The sequence below is a fragment of the Hakea prostrata genome, chromosome 6, assembly GCF_041222555.1.
Source record: "Hakea prostrata isolate BN-2017 chromosome 6, UWA_Hpros_2, whole genome shotgun sequence".
Lineage (NCBI taxonomy): Eukaryota > Viridiplantae > Streptophyta > Magnoliopsida > Proteales > Proteaceae > Hakea > Hakea prostrata.
In genome coordinates, this window is record NC_142605.1 from 30320488 (window position 1) to 30343344 (window position 22857).

At 38.8% G+C, this 22857-nt stretch overlaps 1 protein-coding gene across 2 annotated transcripts; it reads right to left on the reverse strand.

Annotated features, from left to right (window-relative positions):
- Nucleotides 1-568: 568 nt before the first annotated feature.
- LOC149013280 (3-hydroxyisobutyryl-CoA hydrolase 1-like) lies at nucleotides 569-22018 on the reverse strand. Of its 2 annotated transcripts, none has more exons than XM_089158655.1 (14): nucleotides 21775-22018; nucleotides 20485-20568; nucleotides 20200-20268; nucleotides 15000-15063; nucleotides 14719-14798; nucleotides 14483-14566; nucleotides 12845-12929; nucleotides 12516-12601; nucleotides 10976-11097; nucleotides 9581-9641; nucleotides 9285-9383; nucleotides 1537-1638; nucleotides 1411-1452; nucleotides 569-1313 (listed from the first exon to the last, which is right to left on the reverse strand). In XM_089158655.1, exons 1-14 carry the CDS (start codon nucleotides 21811-21813, stop codon nucleotides 1176-1178), a joined length of 1155 nt encoding a protein of 384 aa, XP_089014781.1. In that variant the 5' UTR covers nucleotides 21814-22018; the 3' UTR covers nucleotides 569-1175. The 2 variants fall into 2 exon arrangements, with proteins under 2 accessions (XP_089014781.1, XP_089014782.1); XM_089158656.1 differs by having other exon boundaries at nucleotides 572-1313; nucleotides 20485-20565.
- Between the last annotated feature and the right edge of the window lie 839 nt (nucleotides 22019-22857).

A 22857-nucleotide genomic window follows, 5' to 3' on the forward strand; every position in this document is an offset into this window, starting at 1 on the left:
AAATGCCTCTCACTGATAAAAGATAACAATTTGATTCCAAGTTTTTTCTATTAATAATTCCATTTTGGAGTTAAAAGGAGAGGTGGTATCTCATGAAACACCATGAGCAACAGAATTGTCCTTCATGATCTCAGTGAGCAGGGTTTGTCTCTGTTTTCCCTCACACAGGTGGCTGGAATAATACCAGATGATATCACCTTCATTCGAATCTTCTTGTAATGGTAGTAGCCATGCATGGATTGACTCAAGAAGAGAACACCACTTTCTTAACATGTAGAATATATGTGGAATGATCCAAAATTGGAGCACTGTGGGCGTAACTGGTTGATTTCAGTAAGGCTGTGTTTTTGAAACAAGCTGGAATTGTTTAGGGAGATGCTCATGAAGCCAATGGTGCAGTCTGAGGTGTTCTGCAATTGTGGATTCAGGGATTGAAACATGTCAAATAAATGGGGGAAAGAGCAGCAAATCACTCGCAAAATTTTGAACCAGAAAATGTTTTGCATGCTGCAATTTAAAATAGAAGAACCTGAGCAGGTTGATAGGTACTGTCGGGGAATGAATTCCGGTCCACAGACTTCAAAGATGGAACTTGCTCTTGCAGAGATTAATAATCAGATAATTGAAAATGCCCATAACTGCAGAATTTATGCTCTATAATTAAACATCCTAGTTAAAGATTTGCGCCAGTTAAAAGACTAAGATGCTACCAGCTCTTCTCTTGTCCATGTTCCTGACAATATATTTAGTTCTCGCACGAGAATTTATCACTGCAGGTCGCTACCCATTTATGAACTAAGGAAATATACTACCCACTCAAGAAAAGAAAGAAAAGAAAGAACTGACGATGAATTATGGTTAAACTGAAGATCCTTTGATATACATCAACCACCAAGTTTTCTCTTGGAAACCATGCTTCAATTTTTTTATATGCTCCAATTTGATTCAGAAAGTTTGTTTCTGTAGATAATGTTGCAAGTATAATGGATGCTTACATTGGCATCGTCTGTGTAAACTGTGATCCAGGATTTTTTTCCAGACAAAAGTTTATCAACCAGTCTGGCAAAGGATAATGATTTCCCCTTTATTATGTGATGGATGGATGCCCTCCACTTCACTGCTCAATAGATATGTAACTGGCTTTCTTCTAATTGCAATATTGTGTACAATGAGTATTAAAGCTTTGCCATAGCTGAGACCGGCAGGTTGGACCTAGCTGGGAGCTTTAAATCTTCCCATTCCTCATCATACACCTTACAGAAATATCGTTCCACCATGTCATCACTAACTTGCTCCAGTTTAGCGGGCTCCCACTGCCAGAATCAAAAAAGAGAATCCCAATTATAAGCTAAGGACTTCAACAGAAATTGGGATCAAATGTTTGGCAGGAAAAAGGAAGAACTGTACAACCTTGGGGTTTCTGTCCTTGTCCAGCAGTATAGCTCTGCAACCCTGCATGTGAAGTTTGATATTCAGAGAAATCTACAAGATGCAGTGAGAAATTTTAATATCAGTGACACTAAGTGTTCCAGTAACCTCAAAGAAATCCTTGCTGACTTCTTTCCGCAAAACATGACAGCAGACCCTGTATTCTTGAATAAGACATCGGCCGACACCTTGCAGCCTCCCTTCTCTGATCTGGACTTGCAGGACGAAATTAAAATAAGAGCAGAAGCATCATCTAAAACAAAGCCAAATTCAAAATTAATGGACAAGTCCACAACAAATCTGATGAGTTTGTCCACCAGGTAACCATCCTGCCTGTCTGATGTGGTCAGTGAACTTATCCAATTATATGCTTATTGTGACTACAGCAGGCCAATTAAAATGACAAAAGCAAACCCAAAGCACGCTCACAATTTGCATTTGATGAACATTTGAAAGTTGACAAACTACAATGACGAGAGTCCTCCATGGACTTGCACCTTATAATTCTCTAGTTCTTTCACCAAAAAATGATCTACTAAGCCACAAAAAAAAGAAAGATCATGACACCCTTAACAGTTCAATTTTAACCTATAGTTTCTCAATCAAAGAAGTAACTGTTTTTATCTGAAAAATTATAGTTCAAGGAACTCAGAAGAAATTTAAGGTGATGCTCAATCGATTCTTAGTTTCTTCCTCATGCTGACAAAGCTATCCAACCCATGTTCCATACCCTGCCAATTCAAGTTTACATCACTGTCATTTTGACTGGATTGCCATCCAACCCACATAATTTGAAGGGAAAGGGATTCATACACTGGAGGGATTCTCACATCAATGATTCGTAAATAATTAGCGGTTTTGGTGTTTCAATGGGGCCATTGTCCTTATCCAAACTTTTTAAGCAAAACTCTGCACCATACAGAGCTGTGCATTGAAATCCTTTGCCTAATTTAGATCATTTTAGATGATAGCTAAGATCAGTTACTCTTAATAACTGGAGCCTCAATTCCCAGAATTGGTAACCCCTTGACCTTTGACTCTTTGAGCAACATTTTTACCTATTTTGGACATTTCAGTATCAGATATCTTGTCATCACCAAAGCTGGTTACTGCAACATTGTTAACTTACTTTGTTGCCCCTTGGTTTTATTTCCAAAAGATTTTAGTCATCTGTAGAAAAGGGAATACAAAAAGTAAGTTGAAGAGACATCATTGACTCATTTCAAAAACTGTCATTGTCCATGTGAGATAACAAGATTAACCTTGCATTATATCAATTTGGGAATAGAAATAGGGCAAAAAGAGTGAGATTACAACTTCTTCATTCACTGACTTCGTGATGGCAATCATCCATTAGAACTTAGCTAATTCCCCTGACGGTAAATCATCCTTAATATAGCCATTCCCCTGTTACTGGGTTCAGGAATGTCGCTGTATCTGACATGTTTCTGGCTTGACATGTATTTGTCCATGTCAAATAACACAAATTTGGATCTGATTAAAATTTACTTGAATAGAATGGATCACGTGAAGCAGAATTAATCTTGTAACTTTTTTTTAACCTTTTCCTTCTCAACATGTGCGCTATCTTTGGACCTTTCAGTTGGTTCTTTGGGTCCCATTCTTTTTCTTATTGGTGTTCTCCTACAATGCCAAAAAAAGTCCCCCCCCCTCCCAAAGAGGGGGAAAAACAGAACTGCCGTATCCATCTGGCTATAAATTGAGAACATCTACATTAATCCATATGCAAAAATGCCTTCTCACTGAGTATACTTCACTATTGACATGTGCATCCCTGGATACTGAATAACTGACTACTTCCATTTCATGAATGATCACAGCCAAAGGTTCTCTGAAAAATCTTCAATGACTATACTTTTGTGAAAAAATCTCTTACAGCCTGTTAGGCTGTTACTACGTTAATGGTAGGGAAAGTAGAAATAGCTTCCAAATCCTATCATGGGGGCCAATTGTTTCCCATGGAATGGACATTTTGTTTTCTAAACCAAATCCGACAGATTTAGGAATGGATATGAACTGACAAAATATCTGGGTTTTACAAGATTGCCAGAAAAAAAAAGAAGCAAAGATTTTAGCTAGTTCACTCTAAAAAGCAACAAACAACAAGAATAACTCAGACTTATACCAACTAAATGGAGCTCCGCTTCATGGATCCCTGCCCTCCAATCAGCCCTATTTGAAGGTTTTACTTTATACAAGGAGCGAAGAACCTAATCCATGCATGTCTTTCTCATCACTACTCCAAAGATTATTCTGGGTCTACCTCCAGCTCTTTTAGTCCGTCAATCTGAATAAAATCACTCCTCTGTACAACAGCCTTTAAAAACCTCCATTGAACATGGGTATGGCATATCAAACAACTTTTTTGTAGCTTATCATGCACCAAAGCTACATTCAAAACCAGCTCTAGTATGATTCCTTAATTATCTTCTGTAGTTTTTGCAAAATCCATCTAAACATCCACACCTCCTCTACATTGAGTTAATCCATATGATGCTTTGTTACTGTCCAACATTCTCCAGCACGCCATAGCAGCTCTTTTTTAAAATTTTTGAAAGCATACCATAGCAGCTCAGATAACAAAAAGGGTCACCCCAGTGCTGAATGCTTCCACACCCCCCCCCCCCCCCCCGCGGGAGGGTGGGGGGTGCAATTTTCCTATGCAGCCTTACACCAGCAATTATAGCAGATTAGATGACAGTCCAACAAACTTTTCCTTTTTAAGTTTTACAAGAGTAGGTTCACCAAATAGAACTCCAAACTCACATTTCCACTTTATTCATACTATTTTAATTCTCTATGGATTGTATGGAACGCCATCTTGTATATCACCCTCTTTATTTCTGACTGAGCCAAGATACCTATCCCACCATGCATCTTGTATCATCCTCATTATTTTAGAGGAATCCTCACCACTGCGTTATCTATCCTACTGTAACCCAAGTTACACACTGATACTCCGCCTTTGTTCTACTTAGCTTAAAACCTTCTAATTCCAAGGTTGATCTCCATAACTTGACTTGGTGTTGATCTCTCCTTTGTCTCATCTACCAAAGCAATATCCCACCAAAAAACAAAATCCACCAAAGAACCACATCTTAGTTTCTTTGGTTAAGTCGCCCATGATTCCATGACACAAAAAAAAGATACGGGTGTAAAGCTGATCTTTTATGTGACCCAGTTCTAATTGGGAATTTAATGTCGGTTTCTACTCTTGTCAATGTTCATGCGTCCACATATTTACTAGAAACATTTCTCTTCTCTAGTATATTTCGGGTTAACTCTCCACAGACTATATCATAGGTTTTCTCTAGGTTAATAAAGACAATATGGAGATCCTTGTAACCATTTCCGTAAGTCTCTTAGTAAATAGCTTCCATTTCAGATCTTTATAGCACAAAACCAAATTGTTCTCTGTAATAGTTGTACCTTCTCTCAAGTGGGTTCCAATAACAGTCTCCTGTAATTTTATGGTATAACTTACTTTCTTAATGCTCAGCTTTAACTTCTCCAGTCTGGTAGTTTTTCAGTTGGAAAGAAATTCAACATCTTAAATCACTAATGGAAAAGTTTACTGGACTAAGGAGGAGGCATTTTGTGATTCTCTGTCTCATGTCTTTATTTATTCTTTTTATACAGTAAAACCTGTCTCCAAGGTACATCACAGTTCAGCAGCTGAACACCAGACATTTTATAACTGACAGTGGCAGCTAGCTTTGCACCAAAAGTGAGACAATTTCCACAGTTAAAAGCAACCGAAAAAATGGAGGAGTTATCCAGGTAGCCGCAAAGAGAAATCACATTGGCTGAAAGCACAAGGGAAACGATGTAGCCTAGATCCTAGGCCAGTCTTCAGGATCCTCTTAAATTGAACCAGCTAACAAATAATTAATCCCTGGGAGGTTTATTTCAAATTATGATAACCCACGGGAAATGAAAATTGAGAAAATAATAGGGTATGGGAGAAGGTCAGGGTTTTTAGTTATATCTAAGATGGGATGGTCTTGGTGAAGAAAATGGGGAAGTTTAGGGTAACAAAGATCCCCCTAGATGGACCCCTTCTCCCACCAAATCCTTCACCACAGCCTCCGCTTGGAACCTTCTTCGATCCCATCACCCCCCTGTTCCCTGGTCCCAGTTGGTTTGGTTTAAAGGTCACATCCCCCTCCCTACCCAATCATTCCTCATTAGCCCCCATATCCCCGCCAACCCTAATTGTTCCCTTTGTTGGAATGCCTCTGAGGACATTGAGCACCTTTTTTTCTCCTGCTCCCTTTCCCGATCTCTTTGGGACAGAGCCCTTGTCTCCATTTGGCCTCGTTCGCGACGATCTCATGGTTTTGCAAGGCATTGTTCTTCTTTTTTTTTTTTTGGTTTGCCAACCCCGGTTTTATAAACCGGTGGTTCGACCCGCGTCACACACCTGGCTATGGTGGGGGAGTCTCCCAGCGGAGATTTTTTGCATCCACAAGGATTCAATACCGGAACCTTGTTTAAGCGAACCAAGCTGCTTACCACTTGGACCAACCCCCGTTGGTTCAAGGGATTGTTCTTGGATCTTGAGAAACTTTGCTCGACACTCTATTTACAATCGCCTTGGCAAGCTAGTCTTCGGTGCCACCATCCACCATCTTTGGTGGGAGCGTAACCTTAGAAGATGGACCTCCAAATCTCGCTCTCTTGATTTGATTTGGAGTGCCATCCAAGGATCGAACTTTTGTTCGTTTCGCCCGGTTCGCTGGGTGGCGAACCGGGCGAAACCAACGAATTTCGGCGATATTTCGACGAAATTCGCTGGAAAAAAGTTCCTACTTCCTTGGTTATATATTATATATATAATGCAACACGTGGACACGTCAACATCAATCAGTATGTAAAATTTTAAAAACATAAAATAATATTAATCTGACTTTTTTCCCTACAAATCATTAATACAAAATTTGAAAAAATAACAAAAGCACTTCAATGAGTCACATCATGTACCTGCAAACTGCAAAACGCCGATTGAAACTTTGAAAAATTAATAAAATATTTAACTTGTCAAATCAATACACTGATGTTTAGGACTTTACGTTTTGCTTTTTTTGTTTTTTATAATCCCGTGGTTTAACAACAACCACGTAAGTGGCTCAAATTTCAAAAATTCACTCAACCACAAATGTAAAAAGCACCACTCAACCACAAATGTAAAAAGCACGAGATATAGCAAGAAATACCGATATATCGCGATATCTCACCGAAATCTCGGCGATATATTGCAAATATCGTTTCGCCCCCTGGTATCGTTTCGCCAGGGGGCAACACCACCGAATTTCGCCTAAATTCGGCGAAATTAAGTTCCTTGGTGCCATCTACTTTGATGGTTCCTCCAGATTGCTATCTATTCCCCATCCCCCTGTGGCGGCCTCCCCAAGAAATAGGTTAACTGTTAGTTTTGGGGTCTCCGCTCATCTTTTATTTCCCCTGCTTGAGCTCTTTGAGCTATCTTTGTTTGTGTCTTTGTTTTGCTAGTTGGTTTTAATATTATTATTTATTCATCCAAAAAAAAAAGATCCCTAGATGGGTTGGGTTAAATTAAGAAAACAGTATCTAGGGTAAGGGTGTCAATCGACGGTTTTAGTAATTAGGTACAGTTTCGGTACGGTACCAACTTTGAATACTGAAAACCAAGACCGTACCATATTGAATTTACACGACACGGTATGGTTTCGGTATTTGCAAAAACGGTTCAGTACGGTTTTAGCATTAAATCAATGCGGGAAACCGGTTTAAACATAGTATCTAGTGCGGCACAATTTCGGTACGTTGAACTCATGCCACTTTTGTTATTTGTTTATTAAGATCCTAATGAAATTGCAATCAAACAATCGATAGAATCTGATATTAATAGAGACAAAACAAGTAAATCTAATTAATAGAGACAAAGCAAGTAAATCTAAGAAGATGAGTGAAGGACAAAGCAAGTAAATCTAATTAAGGATAAGGTAAAGTAAATTGTTTTAATTGTAAAATTACATTTATATCCCTTAATTTGGTACAGTACCAATTCGGTACATACCAACGGTATGAGTACCTGAAATCGGAACCGTACCGAAGAAATTCAATTTCTGTACGTACCGTACCGAATTTTGAACGGTGCGGTACGACACGGTTTTAGATGGGGCAGTTCGGTACGGTTAAACAGTTTCGGTACACAATTGGCACCCTTAATCTAGGGTACTGAAAGAGTTGGGGAAAATTAGGGTCTTAACAAACCCAAGATGGGATGGTTTTGGGGAAGAAAATGGGAATAGGGTAGATGGTAAAGGAAAGGAAGGGAAGGGGGAAGCTTGTTGTAAGGTAAAGAGGGGGTTGGGAAGCCTGTGGTTGATCTTGGGAAAGGGGTTGGACTGATTTGAGGTTCTTGAATGGTTCTTGATGGTTTCTTGGAGCCTTTCTTCTCTCTTGATTTCTTTTTGTTCTTTCTTTCTTTCTTTTCTTTTCTTTTCTTTTCTTTCTTGGCTTCCTAAGCTGCCGCAAGATCAAGAATGGGGGAAGAAGAAGGAAAGAAGGGGGGGAATGGGTTGGGGAAGGCCTGCGGGTGGGGAAGAAGAAGGGGAAGGGGTGGTTTGCTGCTGCCACAAGGGAAAAAAAGAAGGGGTGGGTGGTTTGGTTTTGCTGTTGCAAGGGAAAGAGAGGGTGGGGTTGGTTGTGTAAGGGTCAAGGGAGGGAATGGGAGTAGGGAAGGGCTGGGTTTCAGTTACTTGATGGTAGAGTGGACTGGTTCACTCTAAGCTTGCTGTGGGTGGTATCACAAAGCTGCCACAAGAAGAAGTTGAAAAAGAAGCTTGAACACTCTCAGCCATGGGGACCCGTCTTGGAACCCATGACTCCAATTCCTTCAATGCTCAAATTTTATTAATCCAAGCTAATTTTCATACGAAGTATGGGGCCCTTTATATAGCCTCTTACAAAGAAGGAAAGACACTTGGACTTGAATTATAACTAATAAACTTGGACTCCACTTAGGGAATCCAATTTGGATTGGGAGTCCCTTTACAACTCAATAGCTAATTAACAACTCAATAACTAACAACTTACAAAAGGGATCTTCTAAGGACCACAAAAATAACCAAAATAAAGTAACGATTATCCAGCAGGAATCTTATTCTAAAATTCATTCCACTTGGGACTCGCACATAGACTAAGACTCTTTAATAACTTGATTATGACATATAAAAATTAAAAACAAATTCTAACTCCTAACACGACAAGGAAGCTAACTGGACCCATGAGACCCAAGGAGAGTTGTCAAAATGATCAAAATACCCTTTAGGGTATTCGGCCAGCCTTGGCTGCCGCAAGGCCTGGGGGCTGTTTTGAGCCCAATTTTCAGGCTGTCTCTGGCCTGCTGACCCTGGTTACATCAGGAGAAGTCCAATAAATGTGGGCTATAGGTTAAGTTTGGCCACAAAATGTCAGACATTGTCACGCTAGTGTGCACCATATATATTCAATGGTTTTTCTTGGCCAAATCATTATTCCAAATGACTTAAAATCATGTGTCCTTGTGCCAGGGAGAGCATAACGCCCATTGTGTTTATCCTTTTCTCAAGGCCGAACAATACTTTCAGAAAAATTTTGACAAGAACCCACAAGACTAGTTTAATCTCATTTCCACATTGATCACCAATAACACCTCATTTTTCAACCTAAAAAAAGAGTGAAGTGACTGCAGTGCAGCACTCATATATTATAATTTCTTCCTCAAAGATATATAGCATAGTATGGTAGTAGTTTCCATTAAATTTAGACTCATAATAACAATGTTTCAGAGAAAATTGCTGTGAATATACCAGTCGGAGAGTATTTTTAAGACTCATTGGTGATGCCTTCTTCAATGACTGAATTGTTGTAGAGACCCAATCATCAGGGCCTTTTGCAGCCTCTTCCTCCTACAAAACCAGCATGAGACTACAGTGAGCAAGAACTACACTTCTATTTGTGGCTACCTTTGGTATCAAAAGTTGTATCCCAGAGAAAGAAATATATCAAAGTGAATCAGTAGAAAAGATTCACAATAAAAGTTTAAAGGCAATAAAGCTCCAAACTTAACATTCACTTAAGGGACAGCCAAATTGCAGCTACTTACAAGAGCAGATAAAATTTCTTCAACCGACCTTCTGGAGAAGCACCAATTGATGATATCAAGTCTGCAAGCAAGAAGCAACTAAACTAAATCCCCAGAAAATGCTAGCTTGAAGCCATACACGTAGCCAAATAATTGAAGAATAGAAAACATTAAAATAATAATAATAATAATAATAATAATAATAATAATAAAAGGATAAATATATGAAAATCGTTACAACAACGAGCCTTGTCTAAATGGAGACTGCTACATGGATCCTTGCCTTCCAATCAACTTATTTGAGGCCATATTAGATACAAGGCATAACCTATGCATATCCATTCCCAACTAAATGGAGTCGGCTGCATGAATCCTTGCCTTCCAATCAACTTATTTGAAGCTATATTAGATACAAGGCATAACCTATGCATATCCATTCTCACCACTTCTCTCAAGGTTATCTGGTCTGCCCCTAGTTCTTCTAATATCTTCAATCTAAACTACATAACTTCTCAATACGAGGGCATTTAAGGGCCTCCGTTGAATGTGGCCGTGCCACCTTAATTGACTTTCTCATAGCTTATCATTTAGCAGTGCTACTCTCAAGCCAGCTCTAATATTCTTTACCCTTATGTTTTTCGATGAATAAATAAATTCATTAACCAAAGGTGAGAAAGGGGGACTGAGAGAACACAATCAAATCAAGGGCGAAGCCCAAATAAAGACAAAGCAAAATAAATGCTCAAATGCACTAAGACTTACAAAAGGCAACAAACCCAACAGGCCAAGCTAGACTAGTAGAGCTTGCAGAACAAACAAGATAGCTATATTTTTTCTTCTTCTTTTTGTTTCTAGGAGACTTGAAATTGACCATGAACTCTCCATCCTCTTGGTAACGGTCCTTAATGATGCAGATACTTCCCCTATAACCATCGCGATCAGAGACGAAAGAAGGGGAAGGGTTTTGGGACTCAGGAGAATCCTTGGAGACAACCTCATTGCATAACAAGGAGGGGTGCACACTAAGCTGGTCACAATCAGAGAAGGTAGGGGAATGGGTGTTTAGAAGGGATGCACCAACCTTTTGAGGTAATTCTAGATCCCCACATTGAGAGGCAGCTTAAAAAGGCAGGAGAAGAGGGAGAGGAGATAAGATGAGGAGAGGAGAAGAGGAGGAGGGAGAGCAAGGGGGCGGGGCACACATGATCAGCAAACAATTAGCGGATAATTGTGGGATTTATTTTCCCTTCAAATCAGTTATCTTCTTGGCAATTAAATTCCTCAAAAATAGACAAAAAAATCATGCGACCGGAACTCCATCTCAAATTGTGCTGCACCAGTAATTAAATATACAAAATAGTGAAAAAATACAAAAACAATAAATTGGACGAAGAACAACTAGAATAGCAGACATACCTGTGGTAAGGACTCTTGTCCTTCAGAGCCGGTTGCTGTGAGAACTTATCAATAATGGCAGAAACAACTTCAGAATCTGATGAGGTCACCTTATACAGTGCGTCCTCCAGTGAAGGCAATCTCTGCTCAGTATGACAAGTTACAAAAGCATGCATAGGATAAGTATATCTACGTGATGAATGCAATAGCTATTACAACCACTAATCTGAAAAGCCGGAACTGTTTAGTAAGTGCAATAACAATGCATATCAAAAACCCACATGTACATGCTTGTGCATAAATGGCCCAGTAACATACTTGTCAAGGTATTATGTCCTAGCCACCCAGTTGCCATGGACACCTTGGTTGCCTCGATGGTGTCACCTTATGTCGAGGCCCCCTCTTGAACAACTATGCTCTTAAATGACACATGCAAGGGAAATTGGAAATGCCATCTCATAGCACTGAAGGAAGACTGTCTAGAGAAACCTCTTGCACTTCCAAGTGGTCATACATTCAACCCCCTTATTTTGATACCATGTTGCAACCATTTCTCCCAAAAGCTTAAGCAGTTAGGTGGAAGGGACCAACTAGTATATTTAAGTATGTCTAAAGTCATCCAAGGCCTGGAGTAAAACTGCGTATAAAAAGAATCCCCATATTTGAATGAAACTTTATCAGTACAATTGTCCTGTAAAAACTAACTCAAAACTAAGTTGAATGGCCCATATCAGTTGAGTGCCTAACACTGAACCAGTAAAACCACCGTAATAGAGTTGCATTGAATCCTGAAACCTTTTTAATCCTGCAACATCCCCATGGTTTTGGAAATTGAATTGATGCATAATGTTGTATATATTCAGCTGAATACCTTTACCATCTATCTAAAAAGGCAGAGACAACTGGTGAATTCTTCAACAACCAGGGTAGTTTCCGGATGCCCATTCTACCGCTTGATCAATCATTTAGCTAGATAATTGTGCGAAACTGTTTCACAAACAAGGAAGCTGTATTGTTCAACAGATATTAATCATCACATGTTTTCACGAAAGAGTTGATTTTCTTATTGTAATGTCAGATTTATTCGGACATTTCCTCTCAATATAGCCGAGCTGCTGGCAGCTAGAATATGAAGAATTTTGAGTTTGAAGGAGGTTTAATTATGGAGATCCCCTTTATATTCCATTGGTCTTTCTGGAAAAAGATATACATTAGATCCTTTGAAGATGAATCAGAAATTCAGAGAGAAATGGGCTGGTCTAAATGCCCAAGTCTGTCTCATGTGATAACCTGACCCAGATCAAAGAGATAATTACTTTCTTGGTCTGGGTTATGGCTCAAAACCTGCAAAAATCTTGAGCATCCCACATAATCCTATACAATATTTCCAATAGGTTCACCTCAAACACTAAAAAATCAATATCAATGAGCATGATGTATGCTTGAAGGATTAATAGATCCATCAACTTGGGAGGAAAATATTGGATAAGACATTTCCCACCAGAGATGCTTGCAGTTTTGTGTACACTCTGCAGAGTTTTTAACAATACGAGAACTATACCATGGCAGGGACAAAATGAGTTGCAAGGCCACAAACAAGCATTTCAGCACCATCCAATCTTGTTCCAGTAAGACCAACATATTCCCCTGACAAGAGACATATCAGGACAAAGACGATAAAGCATTGATGAATATACAATGTAATAATTATCCCAACTAATCCTAAAATGAGCAAAGAAACATGCCCCCTAGAAACCCCCAACCCCCCGAAAAAAAGAAACGAAAGATAGAATCACAAGTGCCTTGAGGGAAGAAGATGAAAGGAGAAGCTGAAGTATAAAAGCAGCTCTAGGAAGTATAATGTTAAAGCAAGCATGGAATTAACCTTACCAAAAAAGCCAGGGAGTCTGGACAAATAAAAAGAAGCACCTACGTCGGGGAATAGTCCTAGAGATGTTTCTGGCATGGCAAACACCTGCACAATGTCAATTGTAATACGAAATGCAACTAAGTCAAAGTAACCACATTTAATTATGCAACCTCATGTATGAAAATCTAACAAACGAAAAGTAATATATACATTGATATATATATATATATATATATATATATGGAAGGGAGAGAGAAAGATAAAAGCCACAAGCCATGTGGATCGACGACTGTTGCTCATAGCTGGGCAGAATACTCCAACTGTGGTCGTCAGACTATACTTATATGTGGGGCAGACCTTGGTGCAACAGTTGGTGGACCACTGTTGTGGCCCTGAGGTCAAGGCATCGAAACAGCCTCCCAGAAAATTGTTGGGGGTAAGACTGCATTGGGAAACTGCCCCCCTCCCCACTCTGCTTGTGTGGAAGCCTTCGGCACTGGGTTAGCCATTTAGATTATAATTATATGTAATAAATACATACAAGGACAAGTATACTTTTGATATAACTACTAGTGTTGTCAAGCGGCCGCCTAGGCAACAAGGTGATTTTTCAACTGCCTTGTTTGGAACAGCTTAATTGACGCGCTATTTTTTGCCGCTTTTTCACCTAAGCGCTACCACTTTGTCCCGTTGTGCGCCTTATTGCCGCCTAGATGCTAAAACAGACGCTTTTTTTTACATTTTGTACATAATATTTTTTTTCTTAACTTTATTTTTTAAATCAAAATTTATCCTACAAAGCCGTATATAAATTTAATAGCTTAATCATTTCGTAATGAAGGTCCAAATTGCAAAGGAACTCCAAGGCCCAAAGTGACATAGGCCGTCTACAAGCTCCGGGGGCACACCCCGTGCCCGTCGGCAACAGAATGTGAAGCACAAGCCATACTCAACATCAATAATCAATGAATCATTAAATGGACAATGACTTGGAAATAGGAATAATGAGATCTATTAATTTATCGTGTTGGCCCTGTTAGTACATAGTCATTGTTATGATGCTTGATGAGATGAACTTATGTTTGTGTTCTTTTTTTGGATAATTTTTTATAATTATGATTCTTGAATACTTTCTTTTTTGGATGAATGTGACTATTAAATGTTTGTTTAGTGTATTATAGAAAGTAGTTGTATTAAAAATTTTTGACCAAACCACTTTAGTTGCCTTATTGCCGCCTAGGCGCAGCTTTGTCGCCTAATCGCCTACGCAGAGCCCCAATCGCTTTGGTTGTCTTGCCGCCTTGACAACCTTGATAACTACAATACATATAAACTTCCAACTAGACAACCGAATTCCCAAAATAGCCCATGTGGTCATACGAAACAGAACATACAGGATCTGAACTACTAGAAAGCAAGAATACAGAGCAAGCAGCAAGAGGGTGGAATATTGACCATGAGTCATGTCAAGGGGAACCTACAACAGGTCAGAAACAGCCAGTGAACTGTTATGGTGTGTTTTAGCCTTGGCTGACCTCTAATTATACACAAACTTGTTCAGTGCTATGAAAAAAATTAAAAGAAACTCTGCTATACTGGATTTCTTCTTCATTTATAAATAAATAAATCACAGTTCTGAGAATGAAAGAGTAAAGCACCGAATTCTCTGTTGCAACACGGAATCTGCCATGTATAGAAGCTCCAGCACCACCTCCCATGACAATTCCATTAAGAAGTGAAACCTTCAATATTTTAAATCTTGATCATAAGGCCTTGATGTTACATCCAAAACCAAAATTAAGAAGAAAAAAGAAAAGATGATGATAAAACCTTGATGATAAAGATCATAAAAATGTAACTAAAATAAGAATCTAAAAACTGCATAATGAACCACCTGGGGTTTGCTGTATGTTGCCATAAGATAATTTAAGATGTACTCGGTCCAGAAAAACTTTGCACCAGATTTCCAGTGACCTGATGAATAAAGATAGTTACAAGGTGGTACCAACTTCTCTCCAGTCACCAGTGAATCAAGTACAGGAGGGAAGTTCAAGTTCCATGACAGAATACAGCTTTCCTCCCATCAGAGATGATAAAAGAAGGCAGCAAATATAACCTTACCCTACACTCAAGGACCCTAGCACAAGGATATTGCAGGCGATAAGTTCTGTTTACCTTTAACAACATCATTAACCACAGTTGCAACATCCCCTCCAGCACAAAATGCTCTTCCTTCTCCCTGAAACCAACTCCAATAGGGATTAAAGAACCAAAAGGGACGGGAACACAAAAAGGGCAGAGATATTAAACCCACATGGGAAAACATCAGCACAAAAGCATGCTATTGGACTTCCTAATTCCAAAAGCACATCTACATTAATAATATTTAGCATTTAAGAATATTATCTGCCTTCTAGATGAACTCAAAAGTAATAATTTAAAAAAAAAATGGTCAAAAAAAGGAAATATATGAAAATAACTTTCAGTAATCATATTGGGTGATGTGAGAGATGAACTTTTTTTTGTTTTTTTCTTCTTGGGGGGGGGGGGGGGATGGGGAATAACACAATTAATAACCAAAACACTTCAACTTTGAGGACAAACAGTAGAATTACTTGATACTGTAAAGGAGAGATCAACCGTACAGCTGTCCTCTAGCTGATCACGGTTATCTCAATTATCCTATAAATACATGTAATGTGTTATTAGAATTACTTGTTAGCTGTTTTCACTCGTTTCAAAAATCTTGTGGAGAATTATTTTCATAGTTCAATTTGTTCGTTTCAATCTGATGGAGGCAGTGAGTATAAGTTGTTGGCTCCATTATTTGCTAACTCAGGTATTACTCATCGACACTCGTGTCCTTATAATCAGGCTCAGAATGGTGTGGCTGAGCGTAAACATCGCCACATCACTGAGTCTGGTTTGTCTCTTCTTTTTCATTCACATCTGCCACAAATATTCTGGACCAAAACCTTTCAAACTGCTGTCTATTTGTTTAATCGTTTACCTTTGCGGTGTCTTAGTAATGTTTCGCCTCTTAAGGCCTTGTTTGACACCTCTCCAGATTTGCACTTTCTCAAAATTTTTGGGTGTTTGTGTTACCCATGGCTTCGTCCATACAATAAAAATAAATTGGAACCACGATCTAGAGCATGTATCTTTGTTGGTTATGCTACAGCTCACAAAGGATATGAGTGCTATGATCCATCAACTGGGAAGATCTTCATTTCACGGCATGTGGTGTTTGAAGAAGCTATCTTTCCTTATTCCAATTTTCAGCATCAAATTGGGAATTTTTCAAAGGATACTTGGCTCTCTGTTGGTATTTCCCTAACCCCAATAGTACCATCTCCACCCAACCCCAATACATGTATTCCCTCTGTTGTTATCCCTAGCCCATCATGTAATAATAATTCTCTTGTAATTTCAAGTCAGTAACTCATAATAGTGGATATTCCCCCTCCCCTAATGGTTCAATCTGGACCCTTGGCATGCTCCATGGATCCTGTAAGCCCATCCATGGCACTTCCACAAAGCCCAACTCCAGCAATTCATGGCCCACACCATACAAGTTCAACTATTGGACCACTATCTACTACGGGCCCACTTGAAATAGTGGATAATAATATTGCCCCAGCCCACTCTATGCTCACACGCTCCAAAACCGGGTCTTTAAAATCCATCACTCGTTTGAATTTAGTTGCTACCTCTGATGACTCCATGGTTCCTACTTGTTATACACAAGCGGTTCGCTCCCCTCATTGGCGGCAAGCTATGCAAGAAGAGTTTAATGCTCTCCTAGCTAATGGTACATGGACCTTGGTTCCTTCTACATCCACACAAAATATTATAGGATGCAAGTGGGTATTTCGTGTGAAGCGTTGTTCTGATGGTTCAATAGATCGCTATAAAGCACGTCTCGTTGCTAAGGGTTTTCATCAACAGCCTGGTATCGATTTTGGAGATACTTTTAGCCCCGTGGTAAAGCATACCACCATCAGAGTTATTCTTTCAATGGCTCTTTCTCAGAATTGGCCCATTCGTCAATTGGATATTTCCAATGCATTTTTGCATGGTGACTTAGATGAGACCGTTTATATGGCTCACCCCGGGTCATGTGGATCCCATGTATCCGGATCATGTATGTCATCTTCGCAAGTCTCTCTATGGTCTCAAGCAAGCCCCACGCGCTTGGTTTCAAAAATTGACTACTTTTATCACCTCTCTTGGATTTGTGGGTTCACGAACGGATACCTCTATGTTCATCTACAAAGCGGATCTCATCACTCTTTATATCCTCATCTATGTAGATGATATACTTGTGGCAACCAATTTGAGGCTATCTCTGATCTTCTTAAGGTTCTCTCCACTGCCTTTGCCCTTAAAGACTTAGGTGATTTACATTATATTTTGGGTATTGAGGCTACTCGTACAGCTGATGGGCTACTACTTACTCAACGTAAGTATATTTTGGATCTTCTTCGCCATGTTAACATGCATGAGGCCAAGCCTATGCCAACTCCAATGGCCTCTGGGACTTCTATTAGTATCACTTCTCGGTGATCCTTTGCCCGATGGTACTTTGTATCGTCACACGTTGGGGCTCTTCAATACTTAGCCAACACTCGGCCCGATATCGGTTTTCTTGTTAACAAAGTGGCCCAATTTATGCATTGTCCAACGGATATTCACCGGACTGCGAGTTAAGCGTATTCTTCGCTATCTTTGTGGCAATCGTTTCTCATGGCATATATTTCAATCGCTTGATCTACTATTTCCTTGATCGCCTTTTCGATGCTTGATTGGGCTGGGTGTCCGGATGATAGACGCTCGACTCATCGGATATTGTGTCTATATGGGTTCTCATCTCATCTCTTGGGGCTCACGCAAGCAACGAACCGGTTTCTCGTTCTTCTACCGAGGCCGAGTATCGTGCTATTGCTGCTGCTTCAACAGAGCTTCTTTGGTTACGATCTCTATTAGGTGAGATTGGAGCATTTCTTCCCACCGCTCCTGTGATTTGGTGTGATAATATTGGGGCCACGTATATGATAGCCAATCCAGTTTTTCATTCACGCACCAAACACATTGAGATTGATTTCCATTTTGTTCGTGACTTGGTGGCCACTAAGCAGCTTATTGTTCGGTATATTTCCTCTTTGGATCAGATAGCAGATACTTTTACCAAGGGGTTACCTCATTCACGTTTTCTTCTACTCCGGGACAAGCTTACGGTTCAGGATCCGTTACGCTTGCGAGGGCATGTAAAGGAGAGATCAACCGTACAGCTGTCCTCTAGCTGATCACGGTTATCTCAATTATCCTATAAATACATGTAATGTGTTATTCATTGAATATATTGGAAAACATCATTTCATCAGATACAACCTAATTGTTTGCTTCCCCTTGTCCAACCAGACATATCTGGAACCATCAGTCCATAGCTCTTTCCCTCCCTTCTTCCCTCAACATGTGGCTCACCATCAGCTCAATGTGTCTCTCCAATTTGCAGCTCCCATCAGGTAGGAGTGCTTACAGAGAAGGTTTCGGTTATGGCCAAGGCATAAATCAATGAATAAAGTGCCACAGGCTAAAGCCGCCTTCATCTTTCCCAAACCCCCTTTCAGTTAACTTTTCTGAGTGTCTAATGATCCATTCTCTGGACTCAGTTTTCCTAGAGCATTTATTTGTCTGGGTTTTTCTTGTTCAGTGGACTCGAGCATGCAAGGGGCTTGAAGGAGTTTCGATCATAGCCTTCCTGTACAGTTTTCTTTGTGTTTTTTCTTGGCCTTTTAGGTGTTTGCTCCAAGGCTTTCAAACTGCCTTCACTTTATTGATACTTGGGTAAATGACACTTCCGTCTCCTGGTACCTTACATAATGCTAACCACCTGCCTTCACTTTCTTTGTTAGGGTTCTTTTTGTTCTGTGGATTCAACCATGCAAGGGGCTTGAAGGAGTTCCGAACAGAGCCTTCCTGCACAGTTTTCTTTGCTTTCTGTAAGCTTATCGTTTTGAGTAGTCGTTCTAGGGCCTTTGAACTGCCTTCACTTGATTTGAATTTTGGGTAAATGAATCTTCCATCTCCTAGTACCTTACATATTGCCAACCCGCCTCATCTCTCTCTTAATCTGAAAATGACACAAGCTTCCCCTCTTTTGCATCAAATATAACAAAAAACCCATTCTGTTAAAAAAACTGTCAAGTGATGACATCATTGTCAATTTTTTCATTTAAAAGCCAAAGTGCCCTCATCTCAAACCTCTTTGGGGGGAAGGGGGGTTGAAGATATATCTCCATCACTCATCCCAGACCTCATACAGGTGGGTGAAGAAATACCCCCTTCTAAACTAAAACATAGAATCTCTCACCACCACTCCTTCCCAGCTCGACCTTGCCCTTGCCATCACTACAAAATCCTCACTACGAACACATGAAAAGATAAATTTCCATGGCTAATTCCGCAGCAGATGCACTAGCCATGTGCCCACCAAATCAAGAACATAATTAGGTGTTCGTTTATATTATTCAATCCTTCTTTTTGTGAAGACTTTGCACATCAAGCATAGTAAAAGAAAGGGTAAATTTCATGTAAAAGAAGTAACATAGTGTTTTATCTCTTTCTTGTAAAAAGTATCATATACCATTCCCATTTCTATGCTCAATATCAAATTAGTCCACTCCGTTAGTAGACTCTTGTTAAGTGATGGCATCAGCAAGTTATATTTCACAGTATTCCTGCTACTATGCTTGTCAAAGGGTAAGTCTACTCTCTTCCACTTCCACCAGACGTGGAAACTTTACCATTGATGAGATTGACATCATGGTGGGTGGTGCTGTTCTAGGAGGATGTGCATTTATTCTTTTAATAAATGTTTATTCGTTTGAAATTGAAAATGAATATAATTTATACAAGACAAATACAAGAAAATATAAAGAAGAAATCTACCTGTTACCTATACATTTAACCCTTTCTCCTACCAAACAAATAAATTAATTAATTAAAACTTTTTGAAACACCAATATCATTCATAATTCCAAAATTTCATCTGTTAAAAAAATAAACAAATTCTATTTATACCACTGATGGAAGCTGTTAAATAAAAGAATATATAGCGTAGTCAATCAAGATGGATTAAGAAAGGATGTAAAAGGGGCAAAGATGTCTTCTTCTTTTCTGTTTCATGCTTGAAGTTAACCCCGCTAGTTCAGGGGTGCAGTTGATATTTTTTGAAATGGGGATGGAACACCATATTGTGCTATCTAAAATGGGATTACATTGAAGTTATCAGAAAAGAAATGTTGCATTTTCACCCAAGTTTCTCCAGTTCTAAATGTCAAGAAATTAGTGTCATCATGCTTTTGCAAATTACCTTCAAAATAATTACATTGACACTAGGATCCTTTTCATAAGCAAGAAAAAGTTCCAATAACCGAGCAACCTGAAAAGGAACAATCAAGAATAACCAAATGCTGGTGTCACAGATTTTATGCGAATAAAAAATATATATAGATGTAAAAGAAAAGGACAATAAACATAACTCTACAGACCAAAGAAAATAGTAAGAATCACACACACACACACACACACACACACACACAAATATTCAATGACATTCTATGGGAAAATAAAACATCCAAAATATCAGTAAGCATACCATTTGAAATGAGAGTGCATTTAACTGTCGGGGCCTATTCAGTATTAATGTCCTCACACTCAAGTTCTCTTTTACCAAGACCTGCTAAACCAAGGAAGGACAATAATCGAATTAACTTAAAAAGAATGCACAGAAGAAATAACAGCATCCCAAGATATTAAAAAATAAATAAATAAATAATGCAAGAAATTGAGAAATTTGTGTCATTTCTGGCAATATATATGTACATTATTGAACTGAATTATGTTTTTAAGTTTTTCTTATTTGTAATTGTGTCCATTAATTAGATAAATTCCTGTCATCATCCAAATACATATTACTGCATTTCAGTTATTAACCAAGTATATGATGCCTGAATTGCAAATAGATAAGTCAAGAAGGCCAAACATAGTCTAACTTGTAGCATCTCTAAGGAGACAAAACTGAAATCTCTAACCGAAATGGATTACTAAGACTCTAAGATGGACTATAGTATCCTCTCTATCATAAGCTAGATTTCAAGCTGATATTCTGGTACAAGGACCATAACCAATTATAATCTACTTCCCCAGCCCCCACTGCATAACCCCCCCCCCCCCCAAACCACCAAAGAAAAAGAAACTGAGTCTTATTAGTATTAGACTAGGACCTGCACAGTGCTTGGAAGAAACCCTACTAGAAGTAATAATGGGACCGATAGAAAACATGAGTCTTCTACAATGCCAAACTAGAATACAACGTCTCTGTTTCAAACCAATTATCAAAAGATAATTGATAGAAAAAACCAACTTCGAAATGGATTGGTGTGGTTGCAATAAGCCCAGGACACCAGAATATCGAACCATGAAGGAAGAAAGGCATGAGAGAAAAGCAAATTGGCTAGTGATTGTGAGGCCCCAAGTCTTGACTGAAACTAGAGAGAAAAGCAAATTGGCTAGTGATTGTGAGGCCCCAAGTCTTGACTGAAACTAAATCACAAGACAAAATTCATACATCCTTTTACCTGATAGACAAAAATTAAGCCACACTCTAGCCACTGAATCAAATGATTTCTCAACCAAATTAATAAGAACGATAATTCAGAAAGCGTATCGAAATATGCCATGATAGACAAAAATTAAGCCACACTCAAGCCACTGAATCAAATGATTTCTCAACCAAATTAATAAGAACGATAATTCAGAAAGCGTATCGAATTATGCCATGACAGACCCAACGAATACACATTTTTAAATTTACTCATGCAAAAATTTTCAATTCAATAAAAAATAAATTAAAAGACGAATCATAAAGCGGTAACATCTTTTATACCTGGTCGCTACTGTTGGTAGCTGAATAGCCAGACGCCATAGTTGCTACGTGAAGCCCTATCACAAATCCTCTTTTCTTACAAACAAAGTAGAGTAAAAAGCTGATCACGTTAATTGTGCCGGAGTTCCGTTTCGAGTCTTTCTGGAATCATCTATTATCTAAATGCTTGCCGGCACGGAGCCAGTTTGGTATCCCACTTTGGCGGATTAAAATGCTCTGCCGTGGCAATTGTCTCGCGCGCTTCAACCCGAAAATACGGATAGGAGTATCCGATCCCGACATATGAAAATTTATAAATTTATACTCTAATAAAAAGTAATATAAACAAAGTAAAAAAAAAAAGTTTTTGATGCGTGGGTCCTCTAGGAATATAAACTAATTTTAGGTCCTGTACTACAAAAAATTATACCTGGGTCTCATAGCTACCAATAACATTTAAGAGGTATTAAGTATATTTGTAAAATGATTAGAAAACCCGTCCACGCAGACCCAATCTTAAGGGTGTCAATTGTGTACTGAAACCATTAATCGATATTAAAATCATACCGTTTAAATCATGCCGAACCACATTGTTCTAAAATCACTACAATATATACAAAAACTGAATTTAACAATAAAATACAATACGGTATTGGTCTCACGTACCATACCGTCAATATATATTGAAACCGTACCGATGGTATGTATTGTACAAAACCAAATATCGTACCAAATCGGGTTATTTTTGTAATTTATCAATTAAAACTTATAAATCCTAAGGCTAAGTTTTATCATATGTCTTTGTGACTTTGTTTTCATTTCTCGACTCTCTTTGGCTCTTCGTCTTCAGTGACGGAAATTGAAACACCAAATGGATAGTATCAATTCCTACCATTATCCATTCCTCCATAGTACTAGTTACAGTTAGTAAACACGCTTATCCATTCCTCCATAGTACTAGTTACAGTTAGTAAACAGGCATATTCGCCTTCATCTCTTTGAATCTTCGTCTTCGGTTTCATCTACTAGTGTATATTAGTTACTAACTTGGTCTTGTTCTAATCAATTGTTTTAGTTTTGTGGCTATTTTCTTCCATTTCTCTT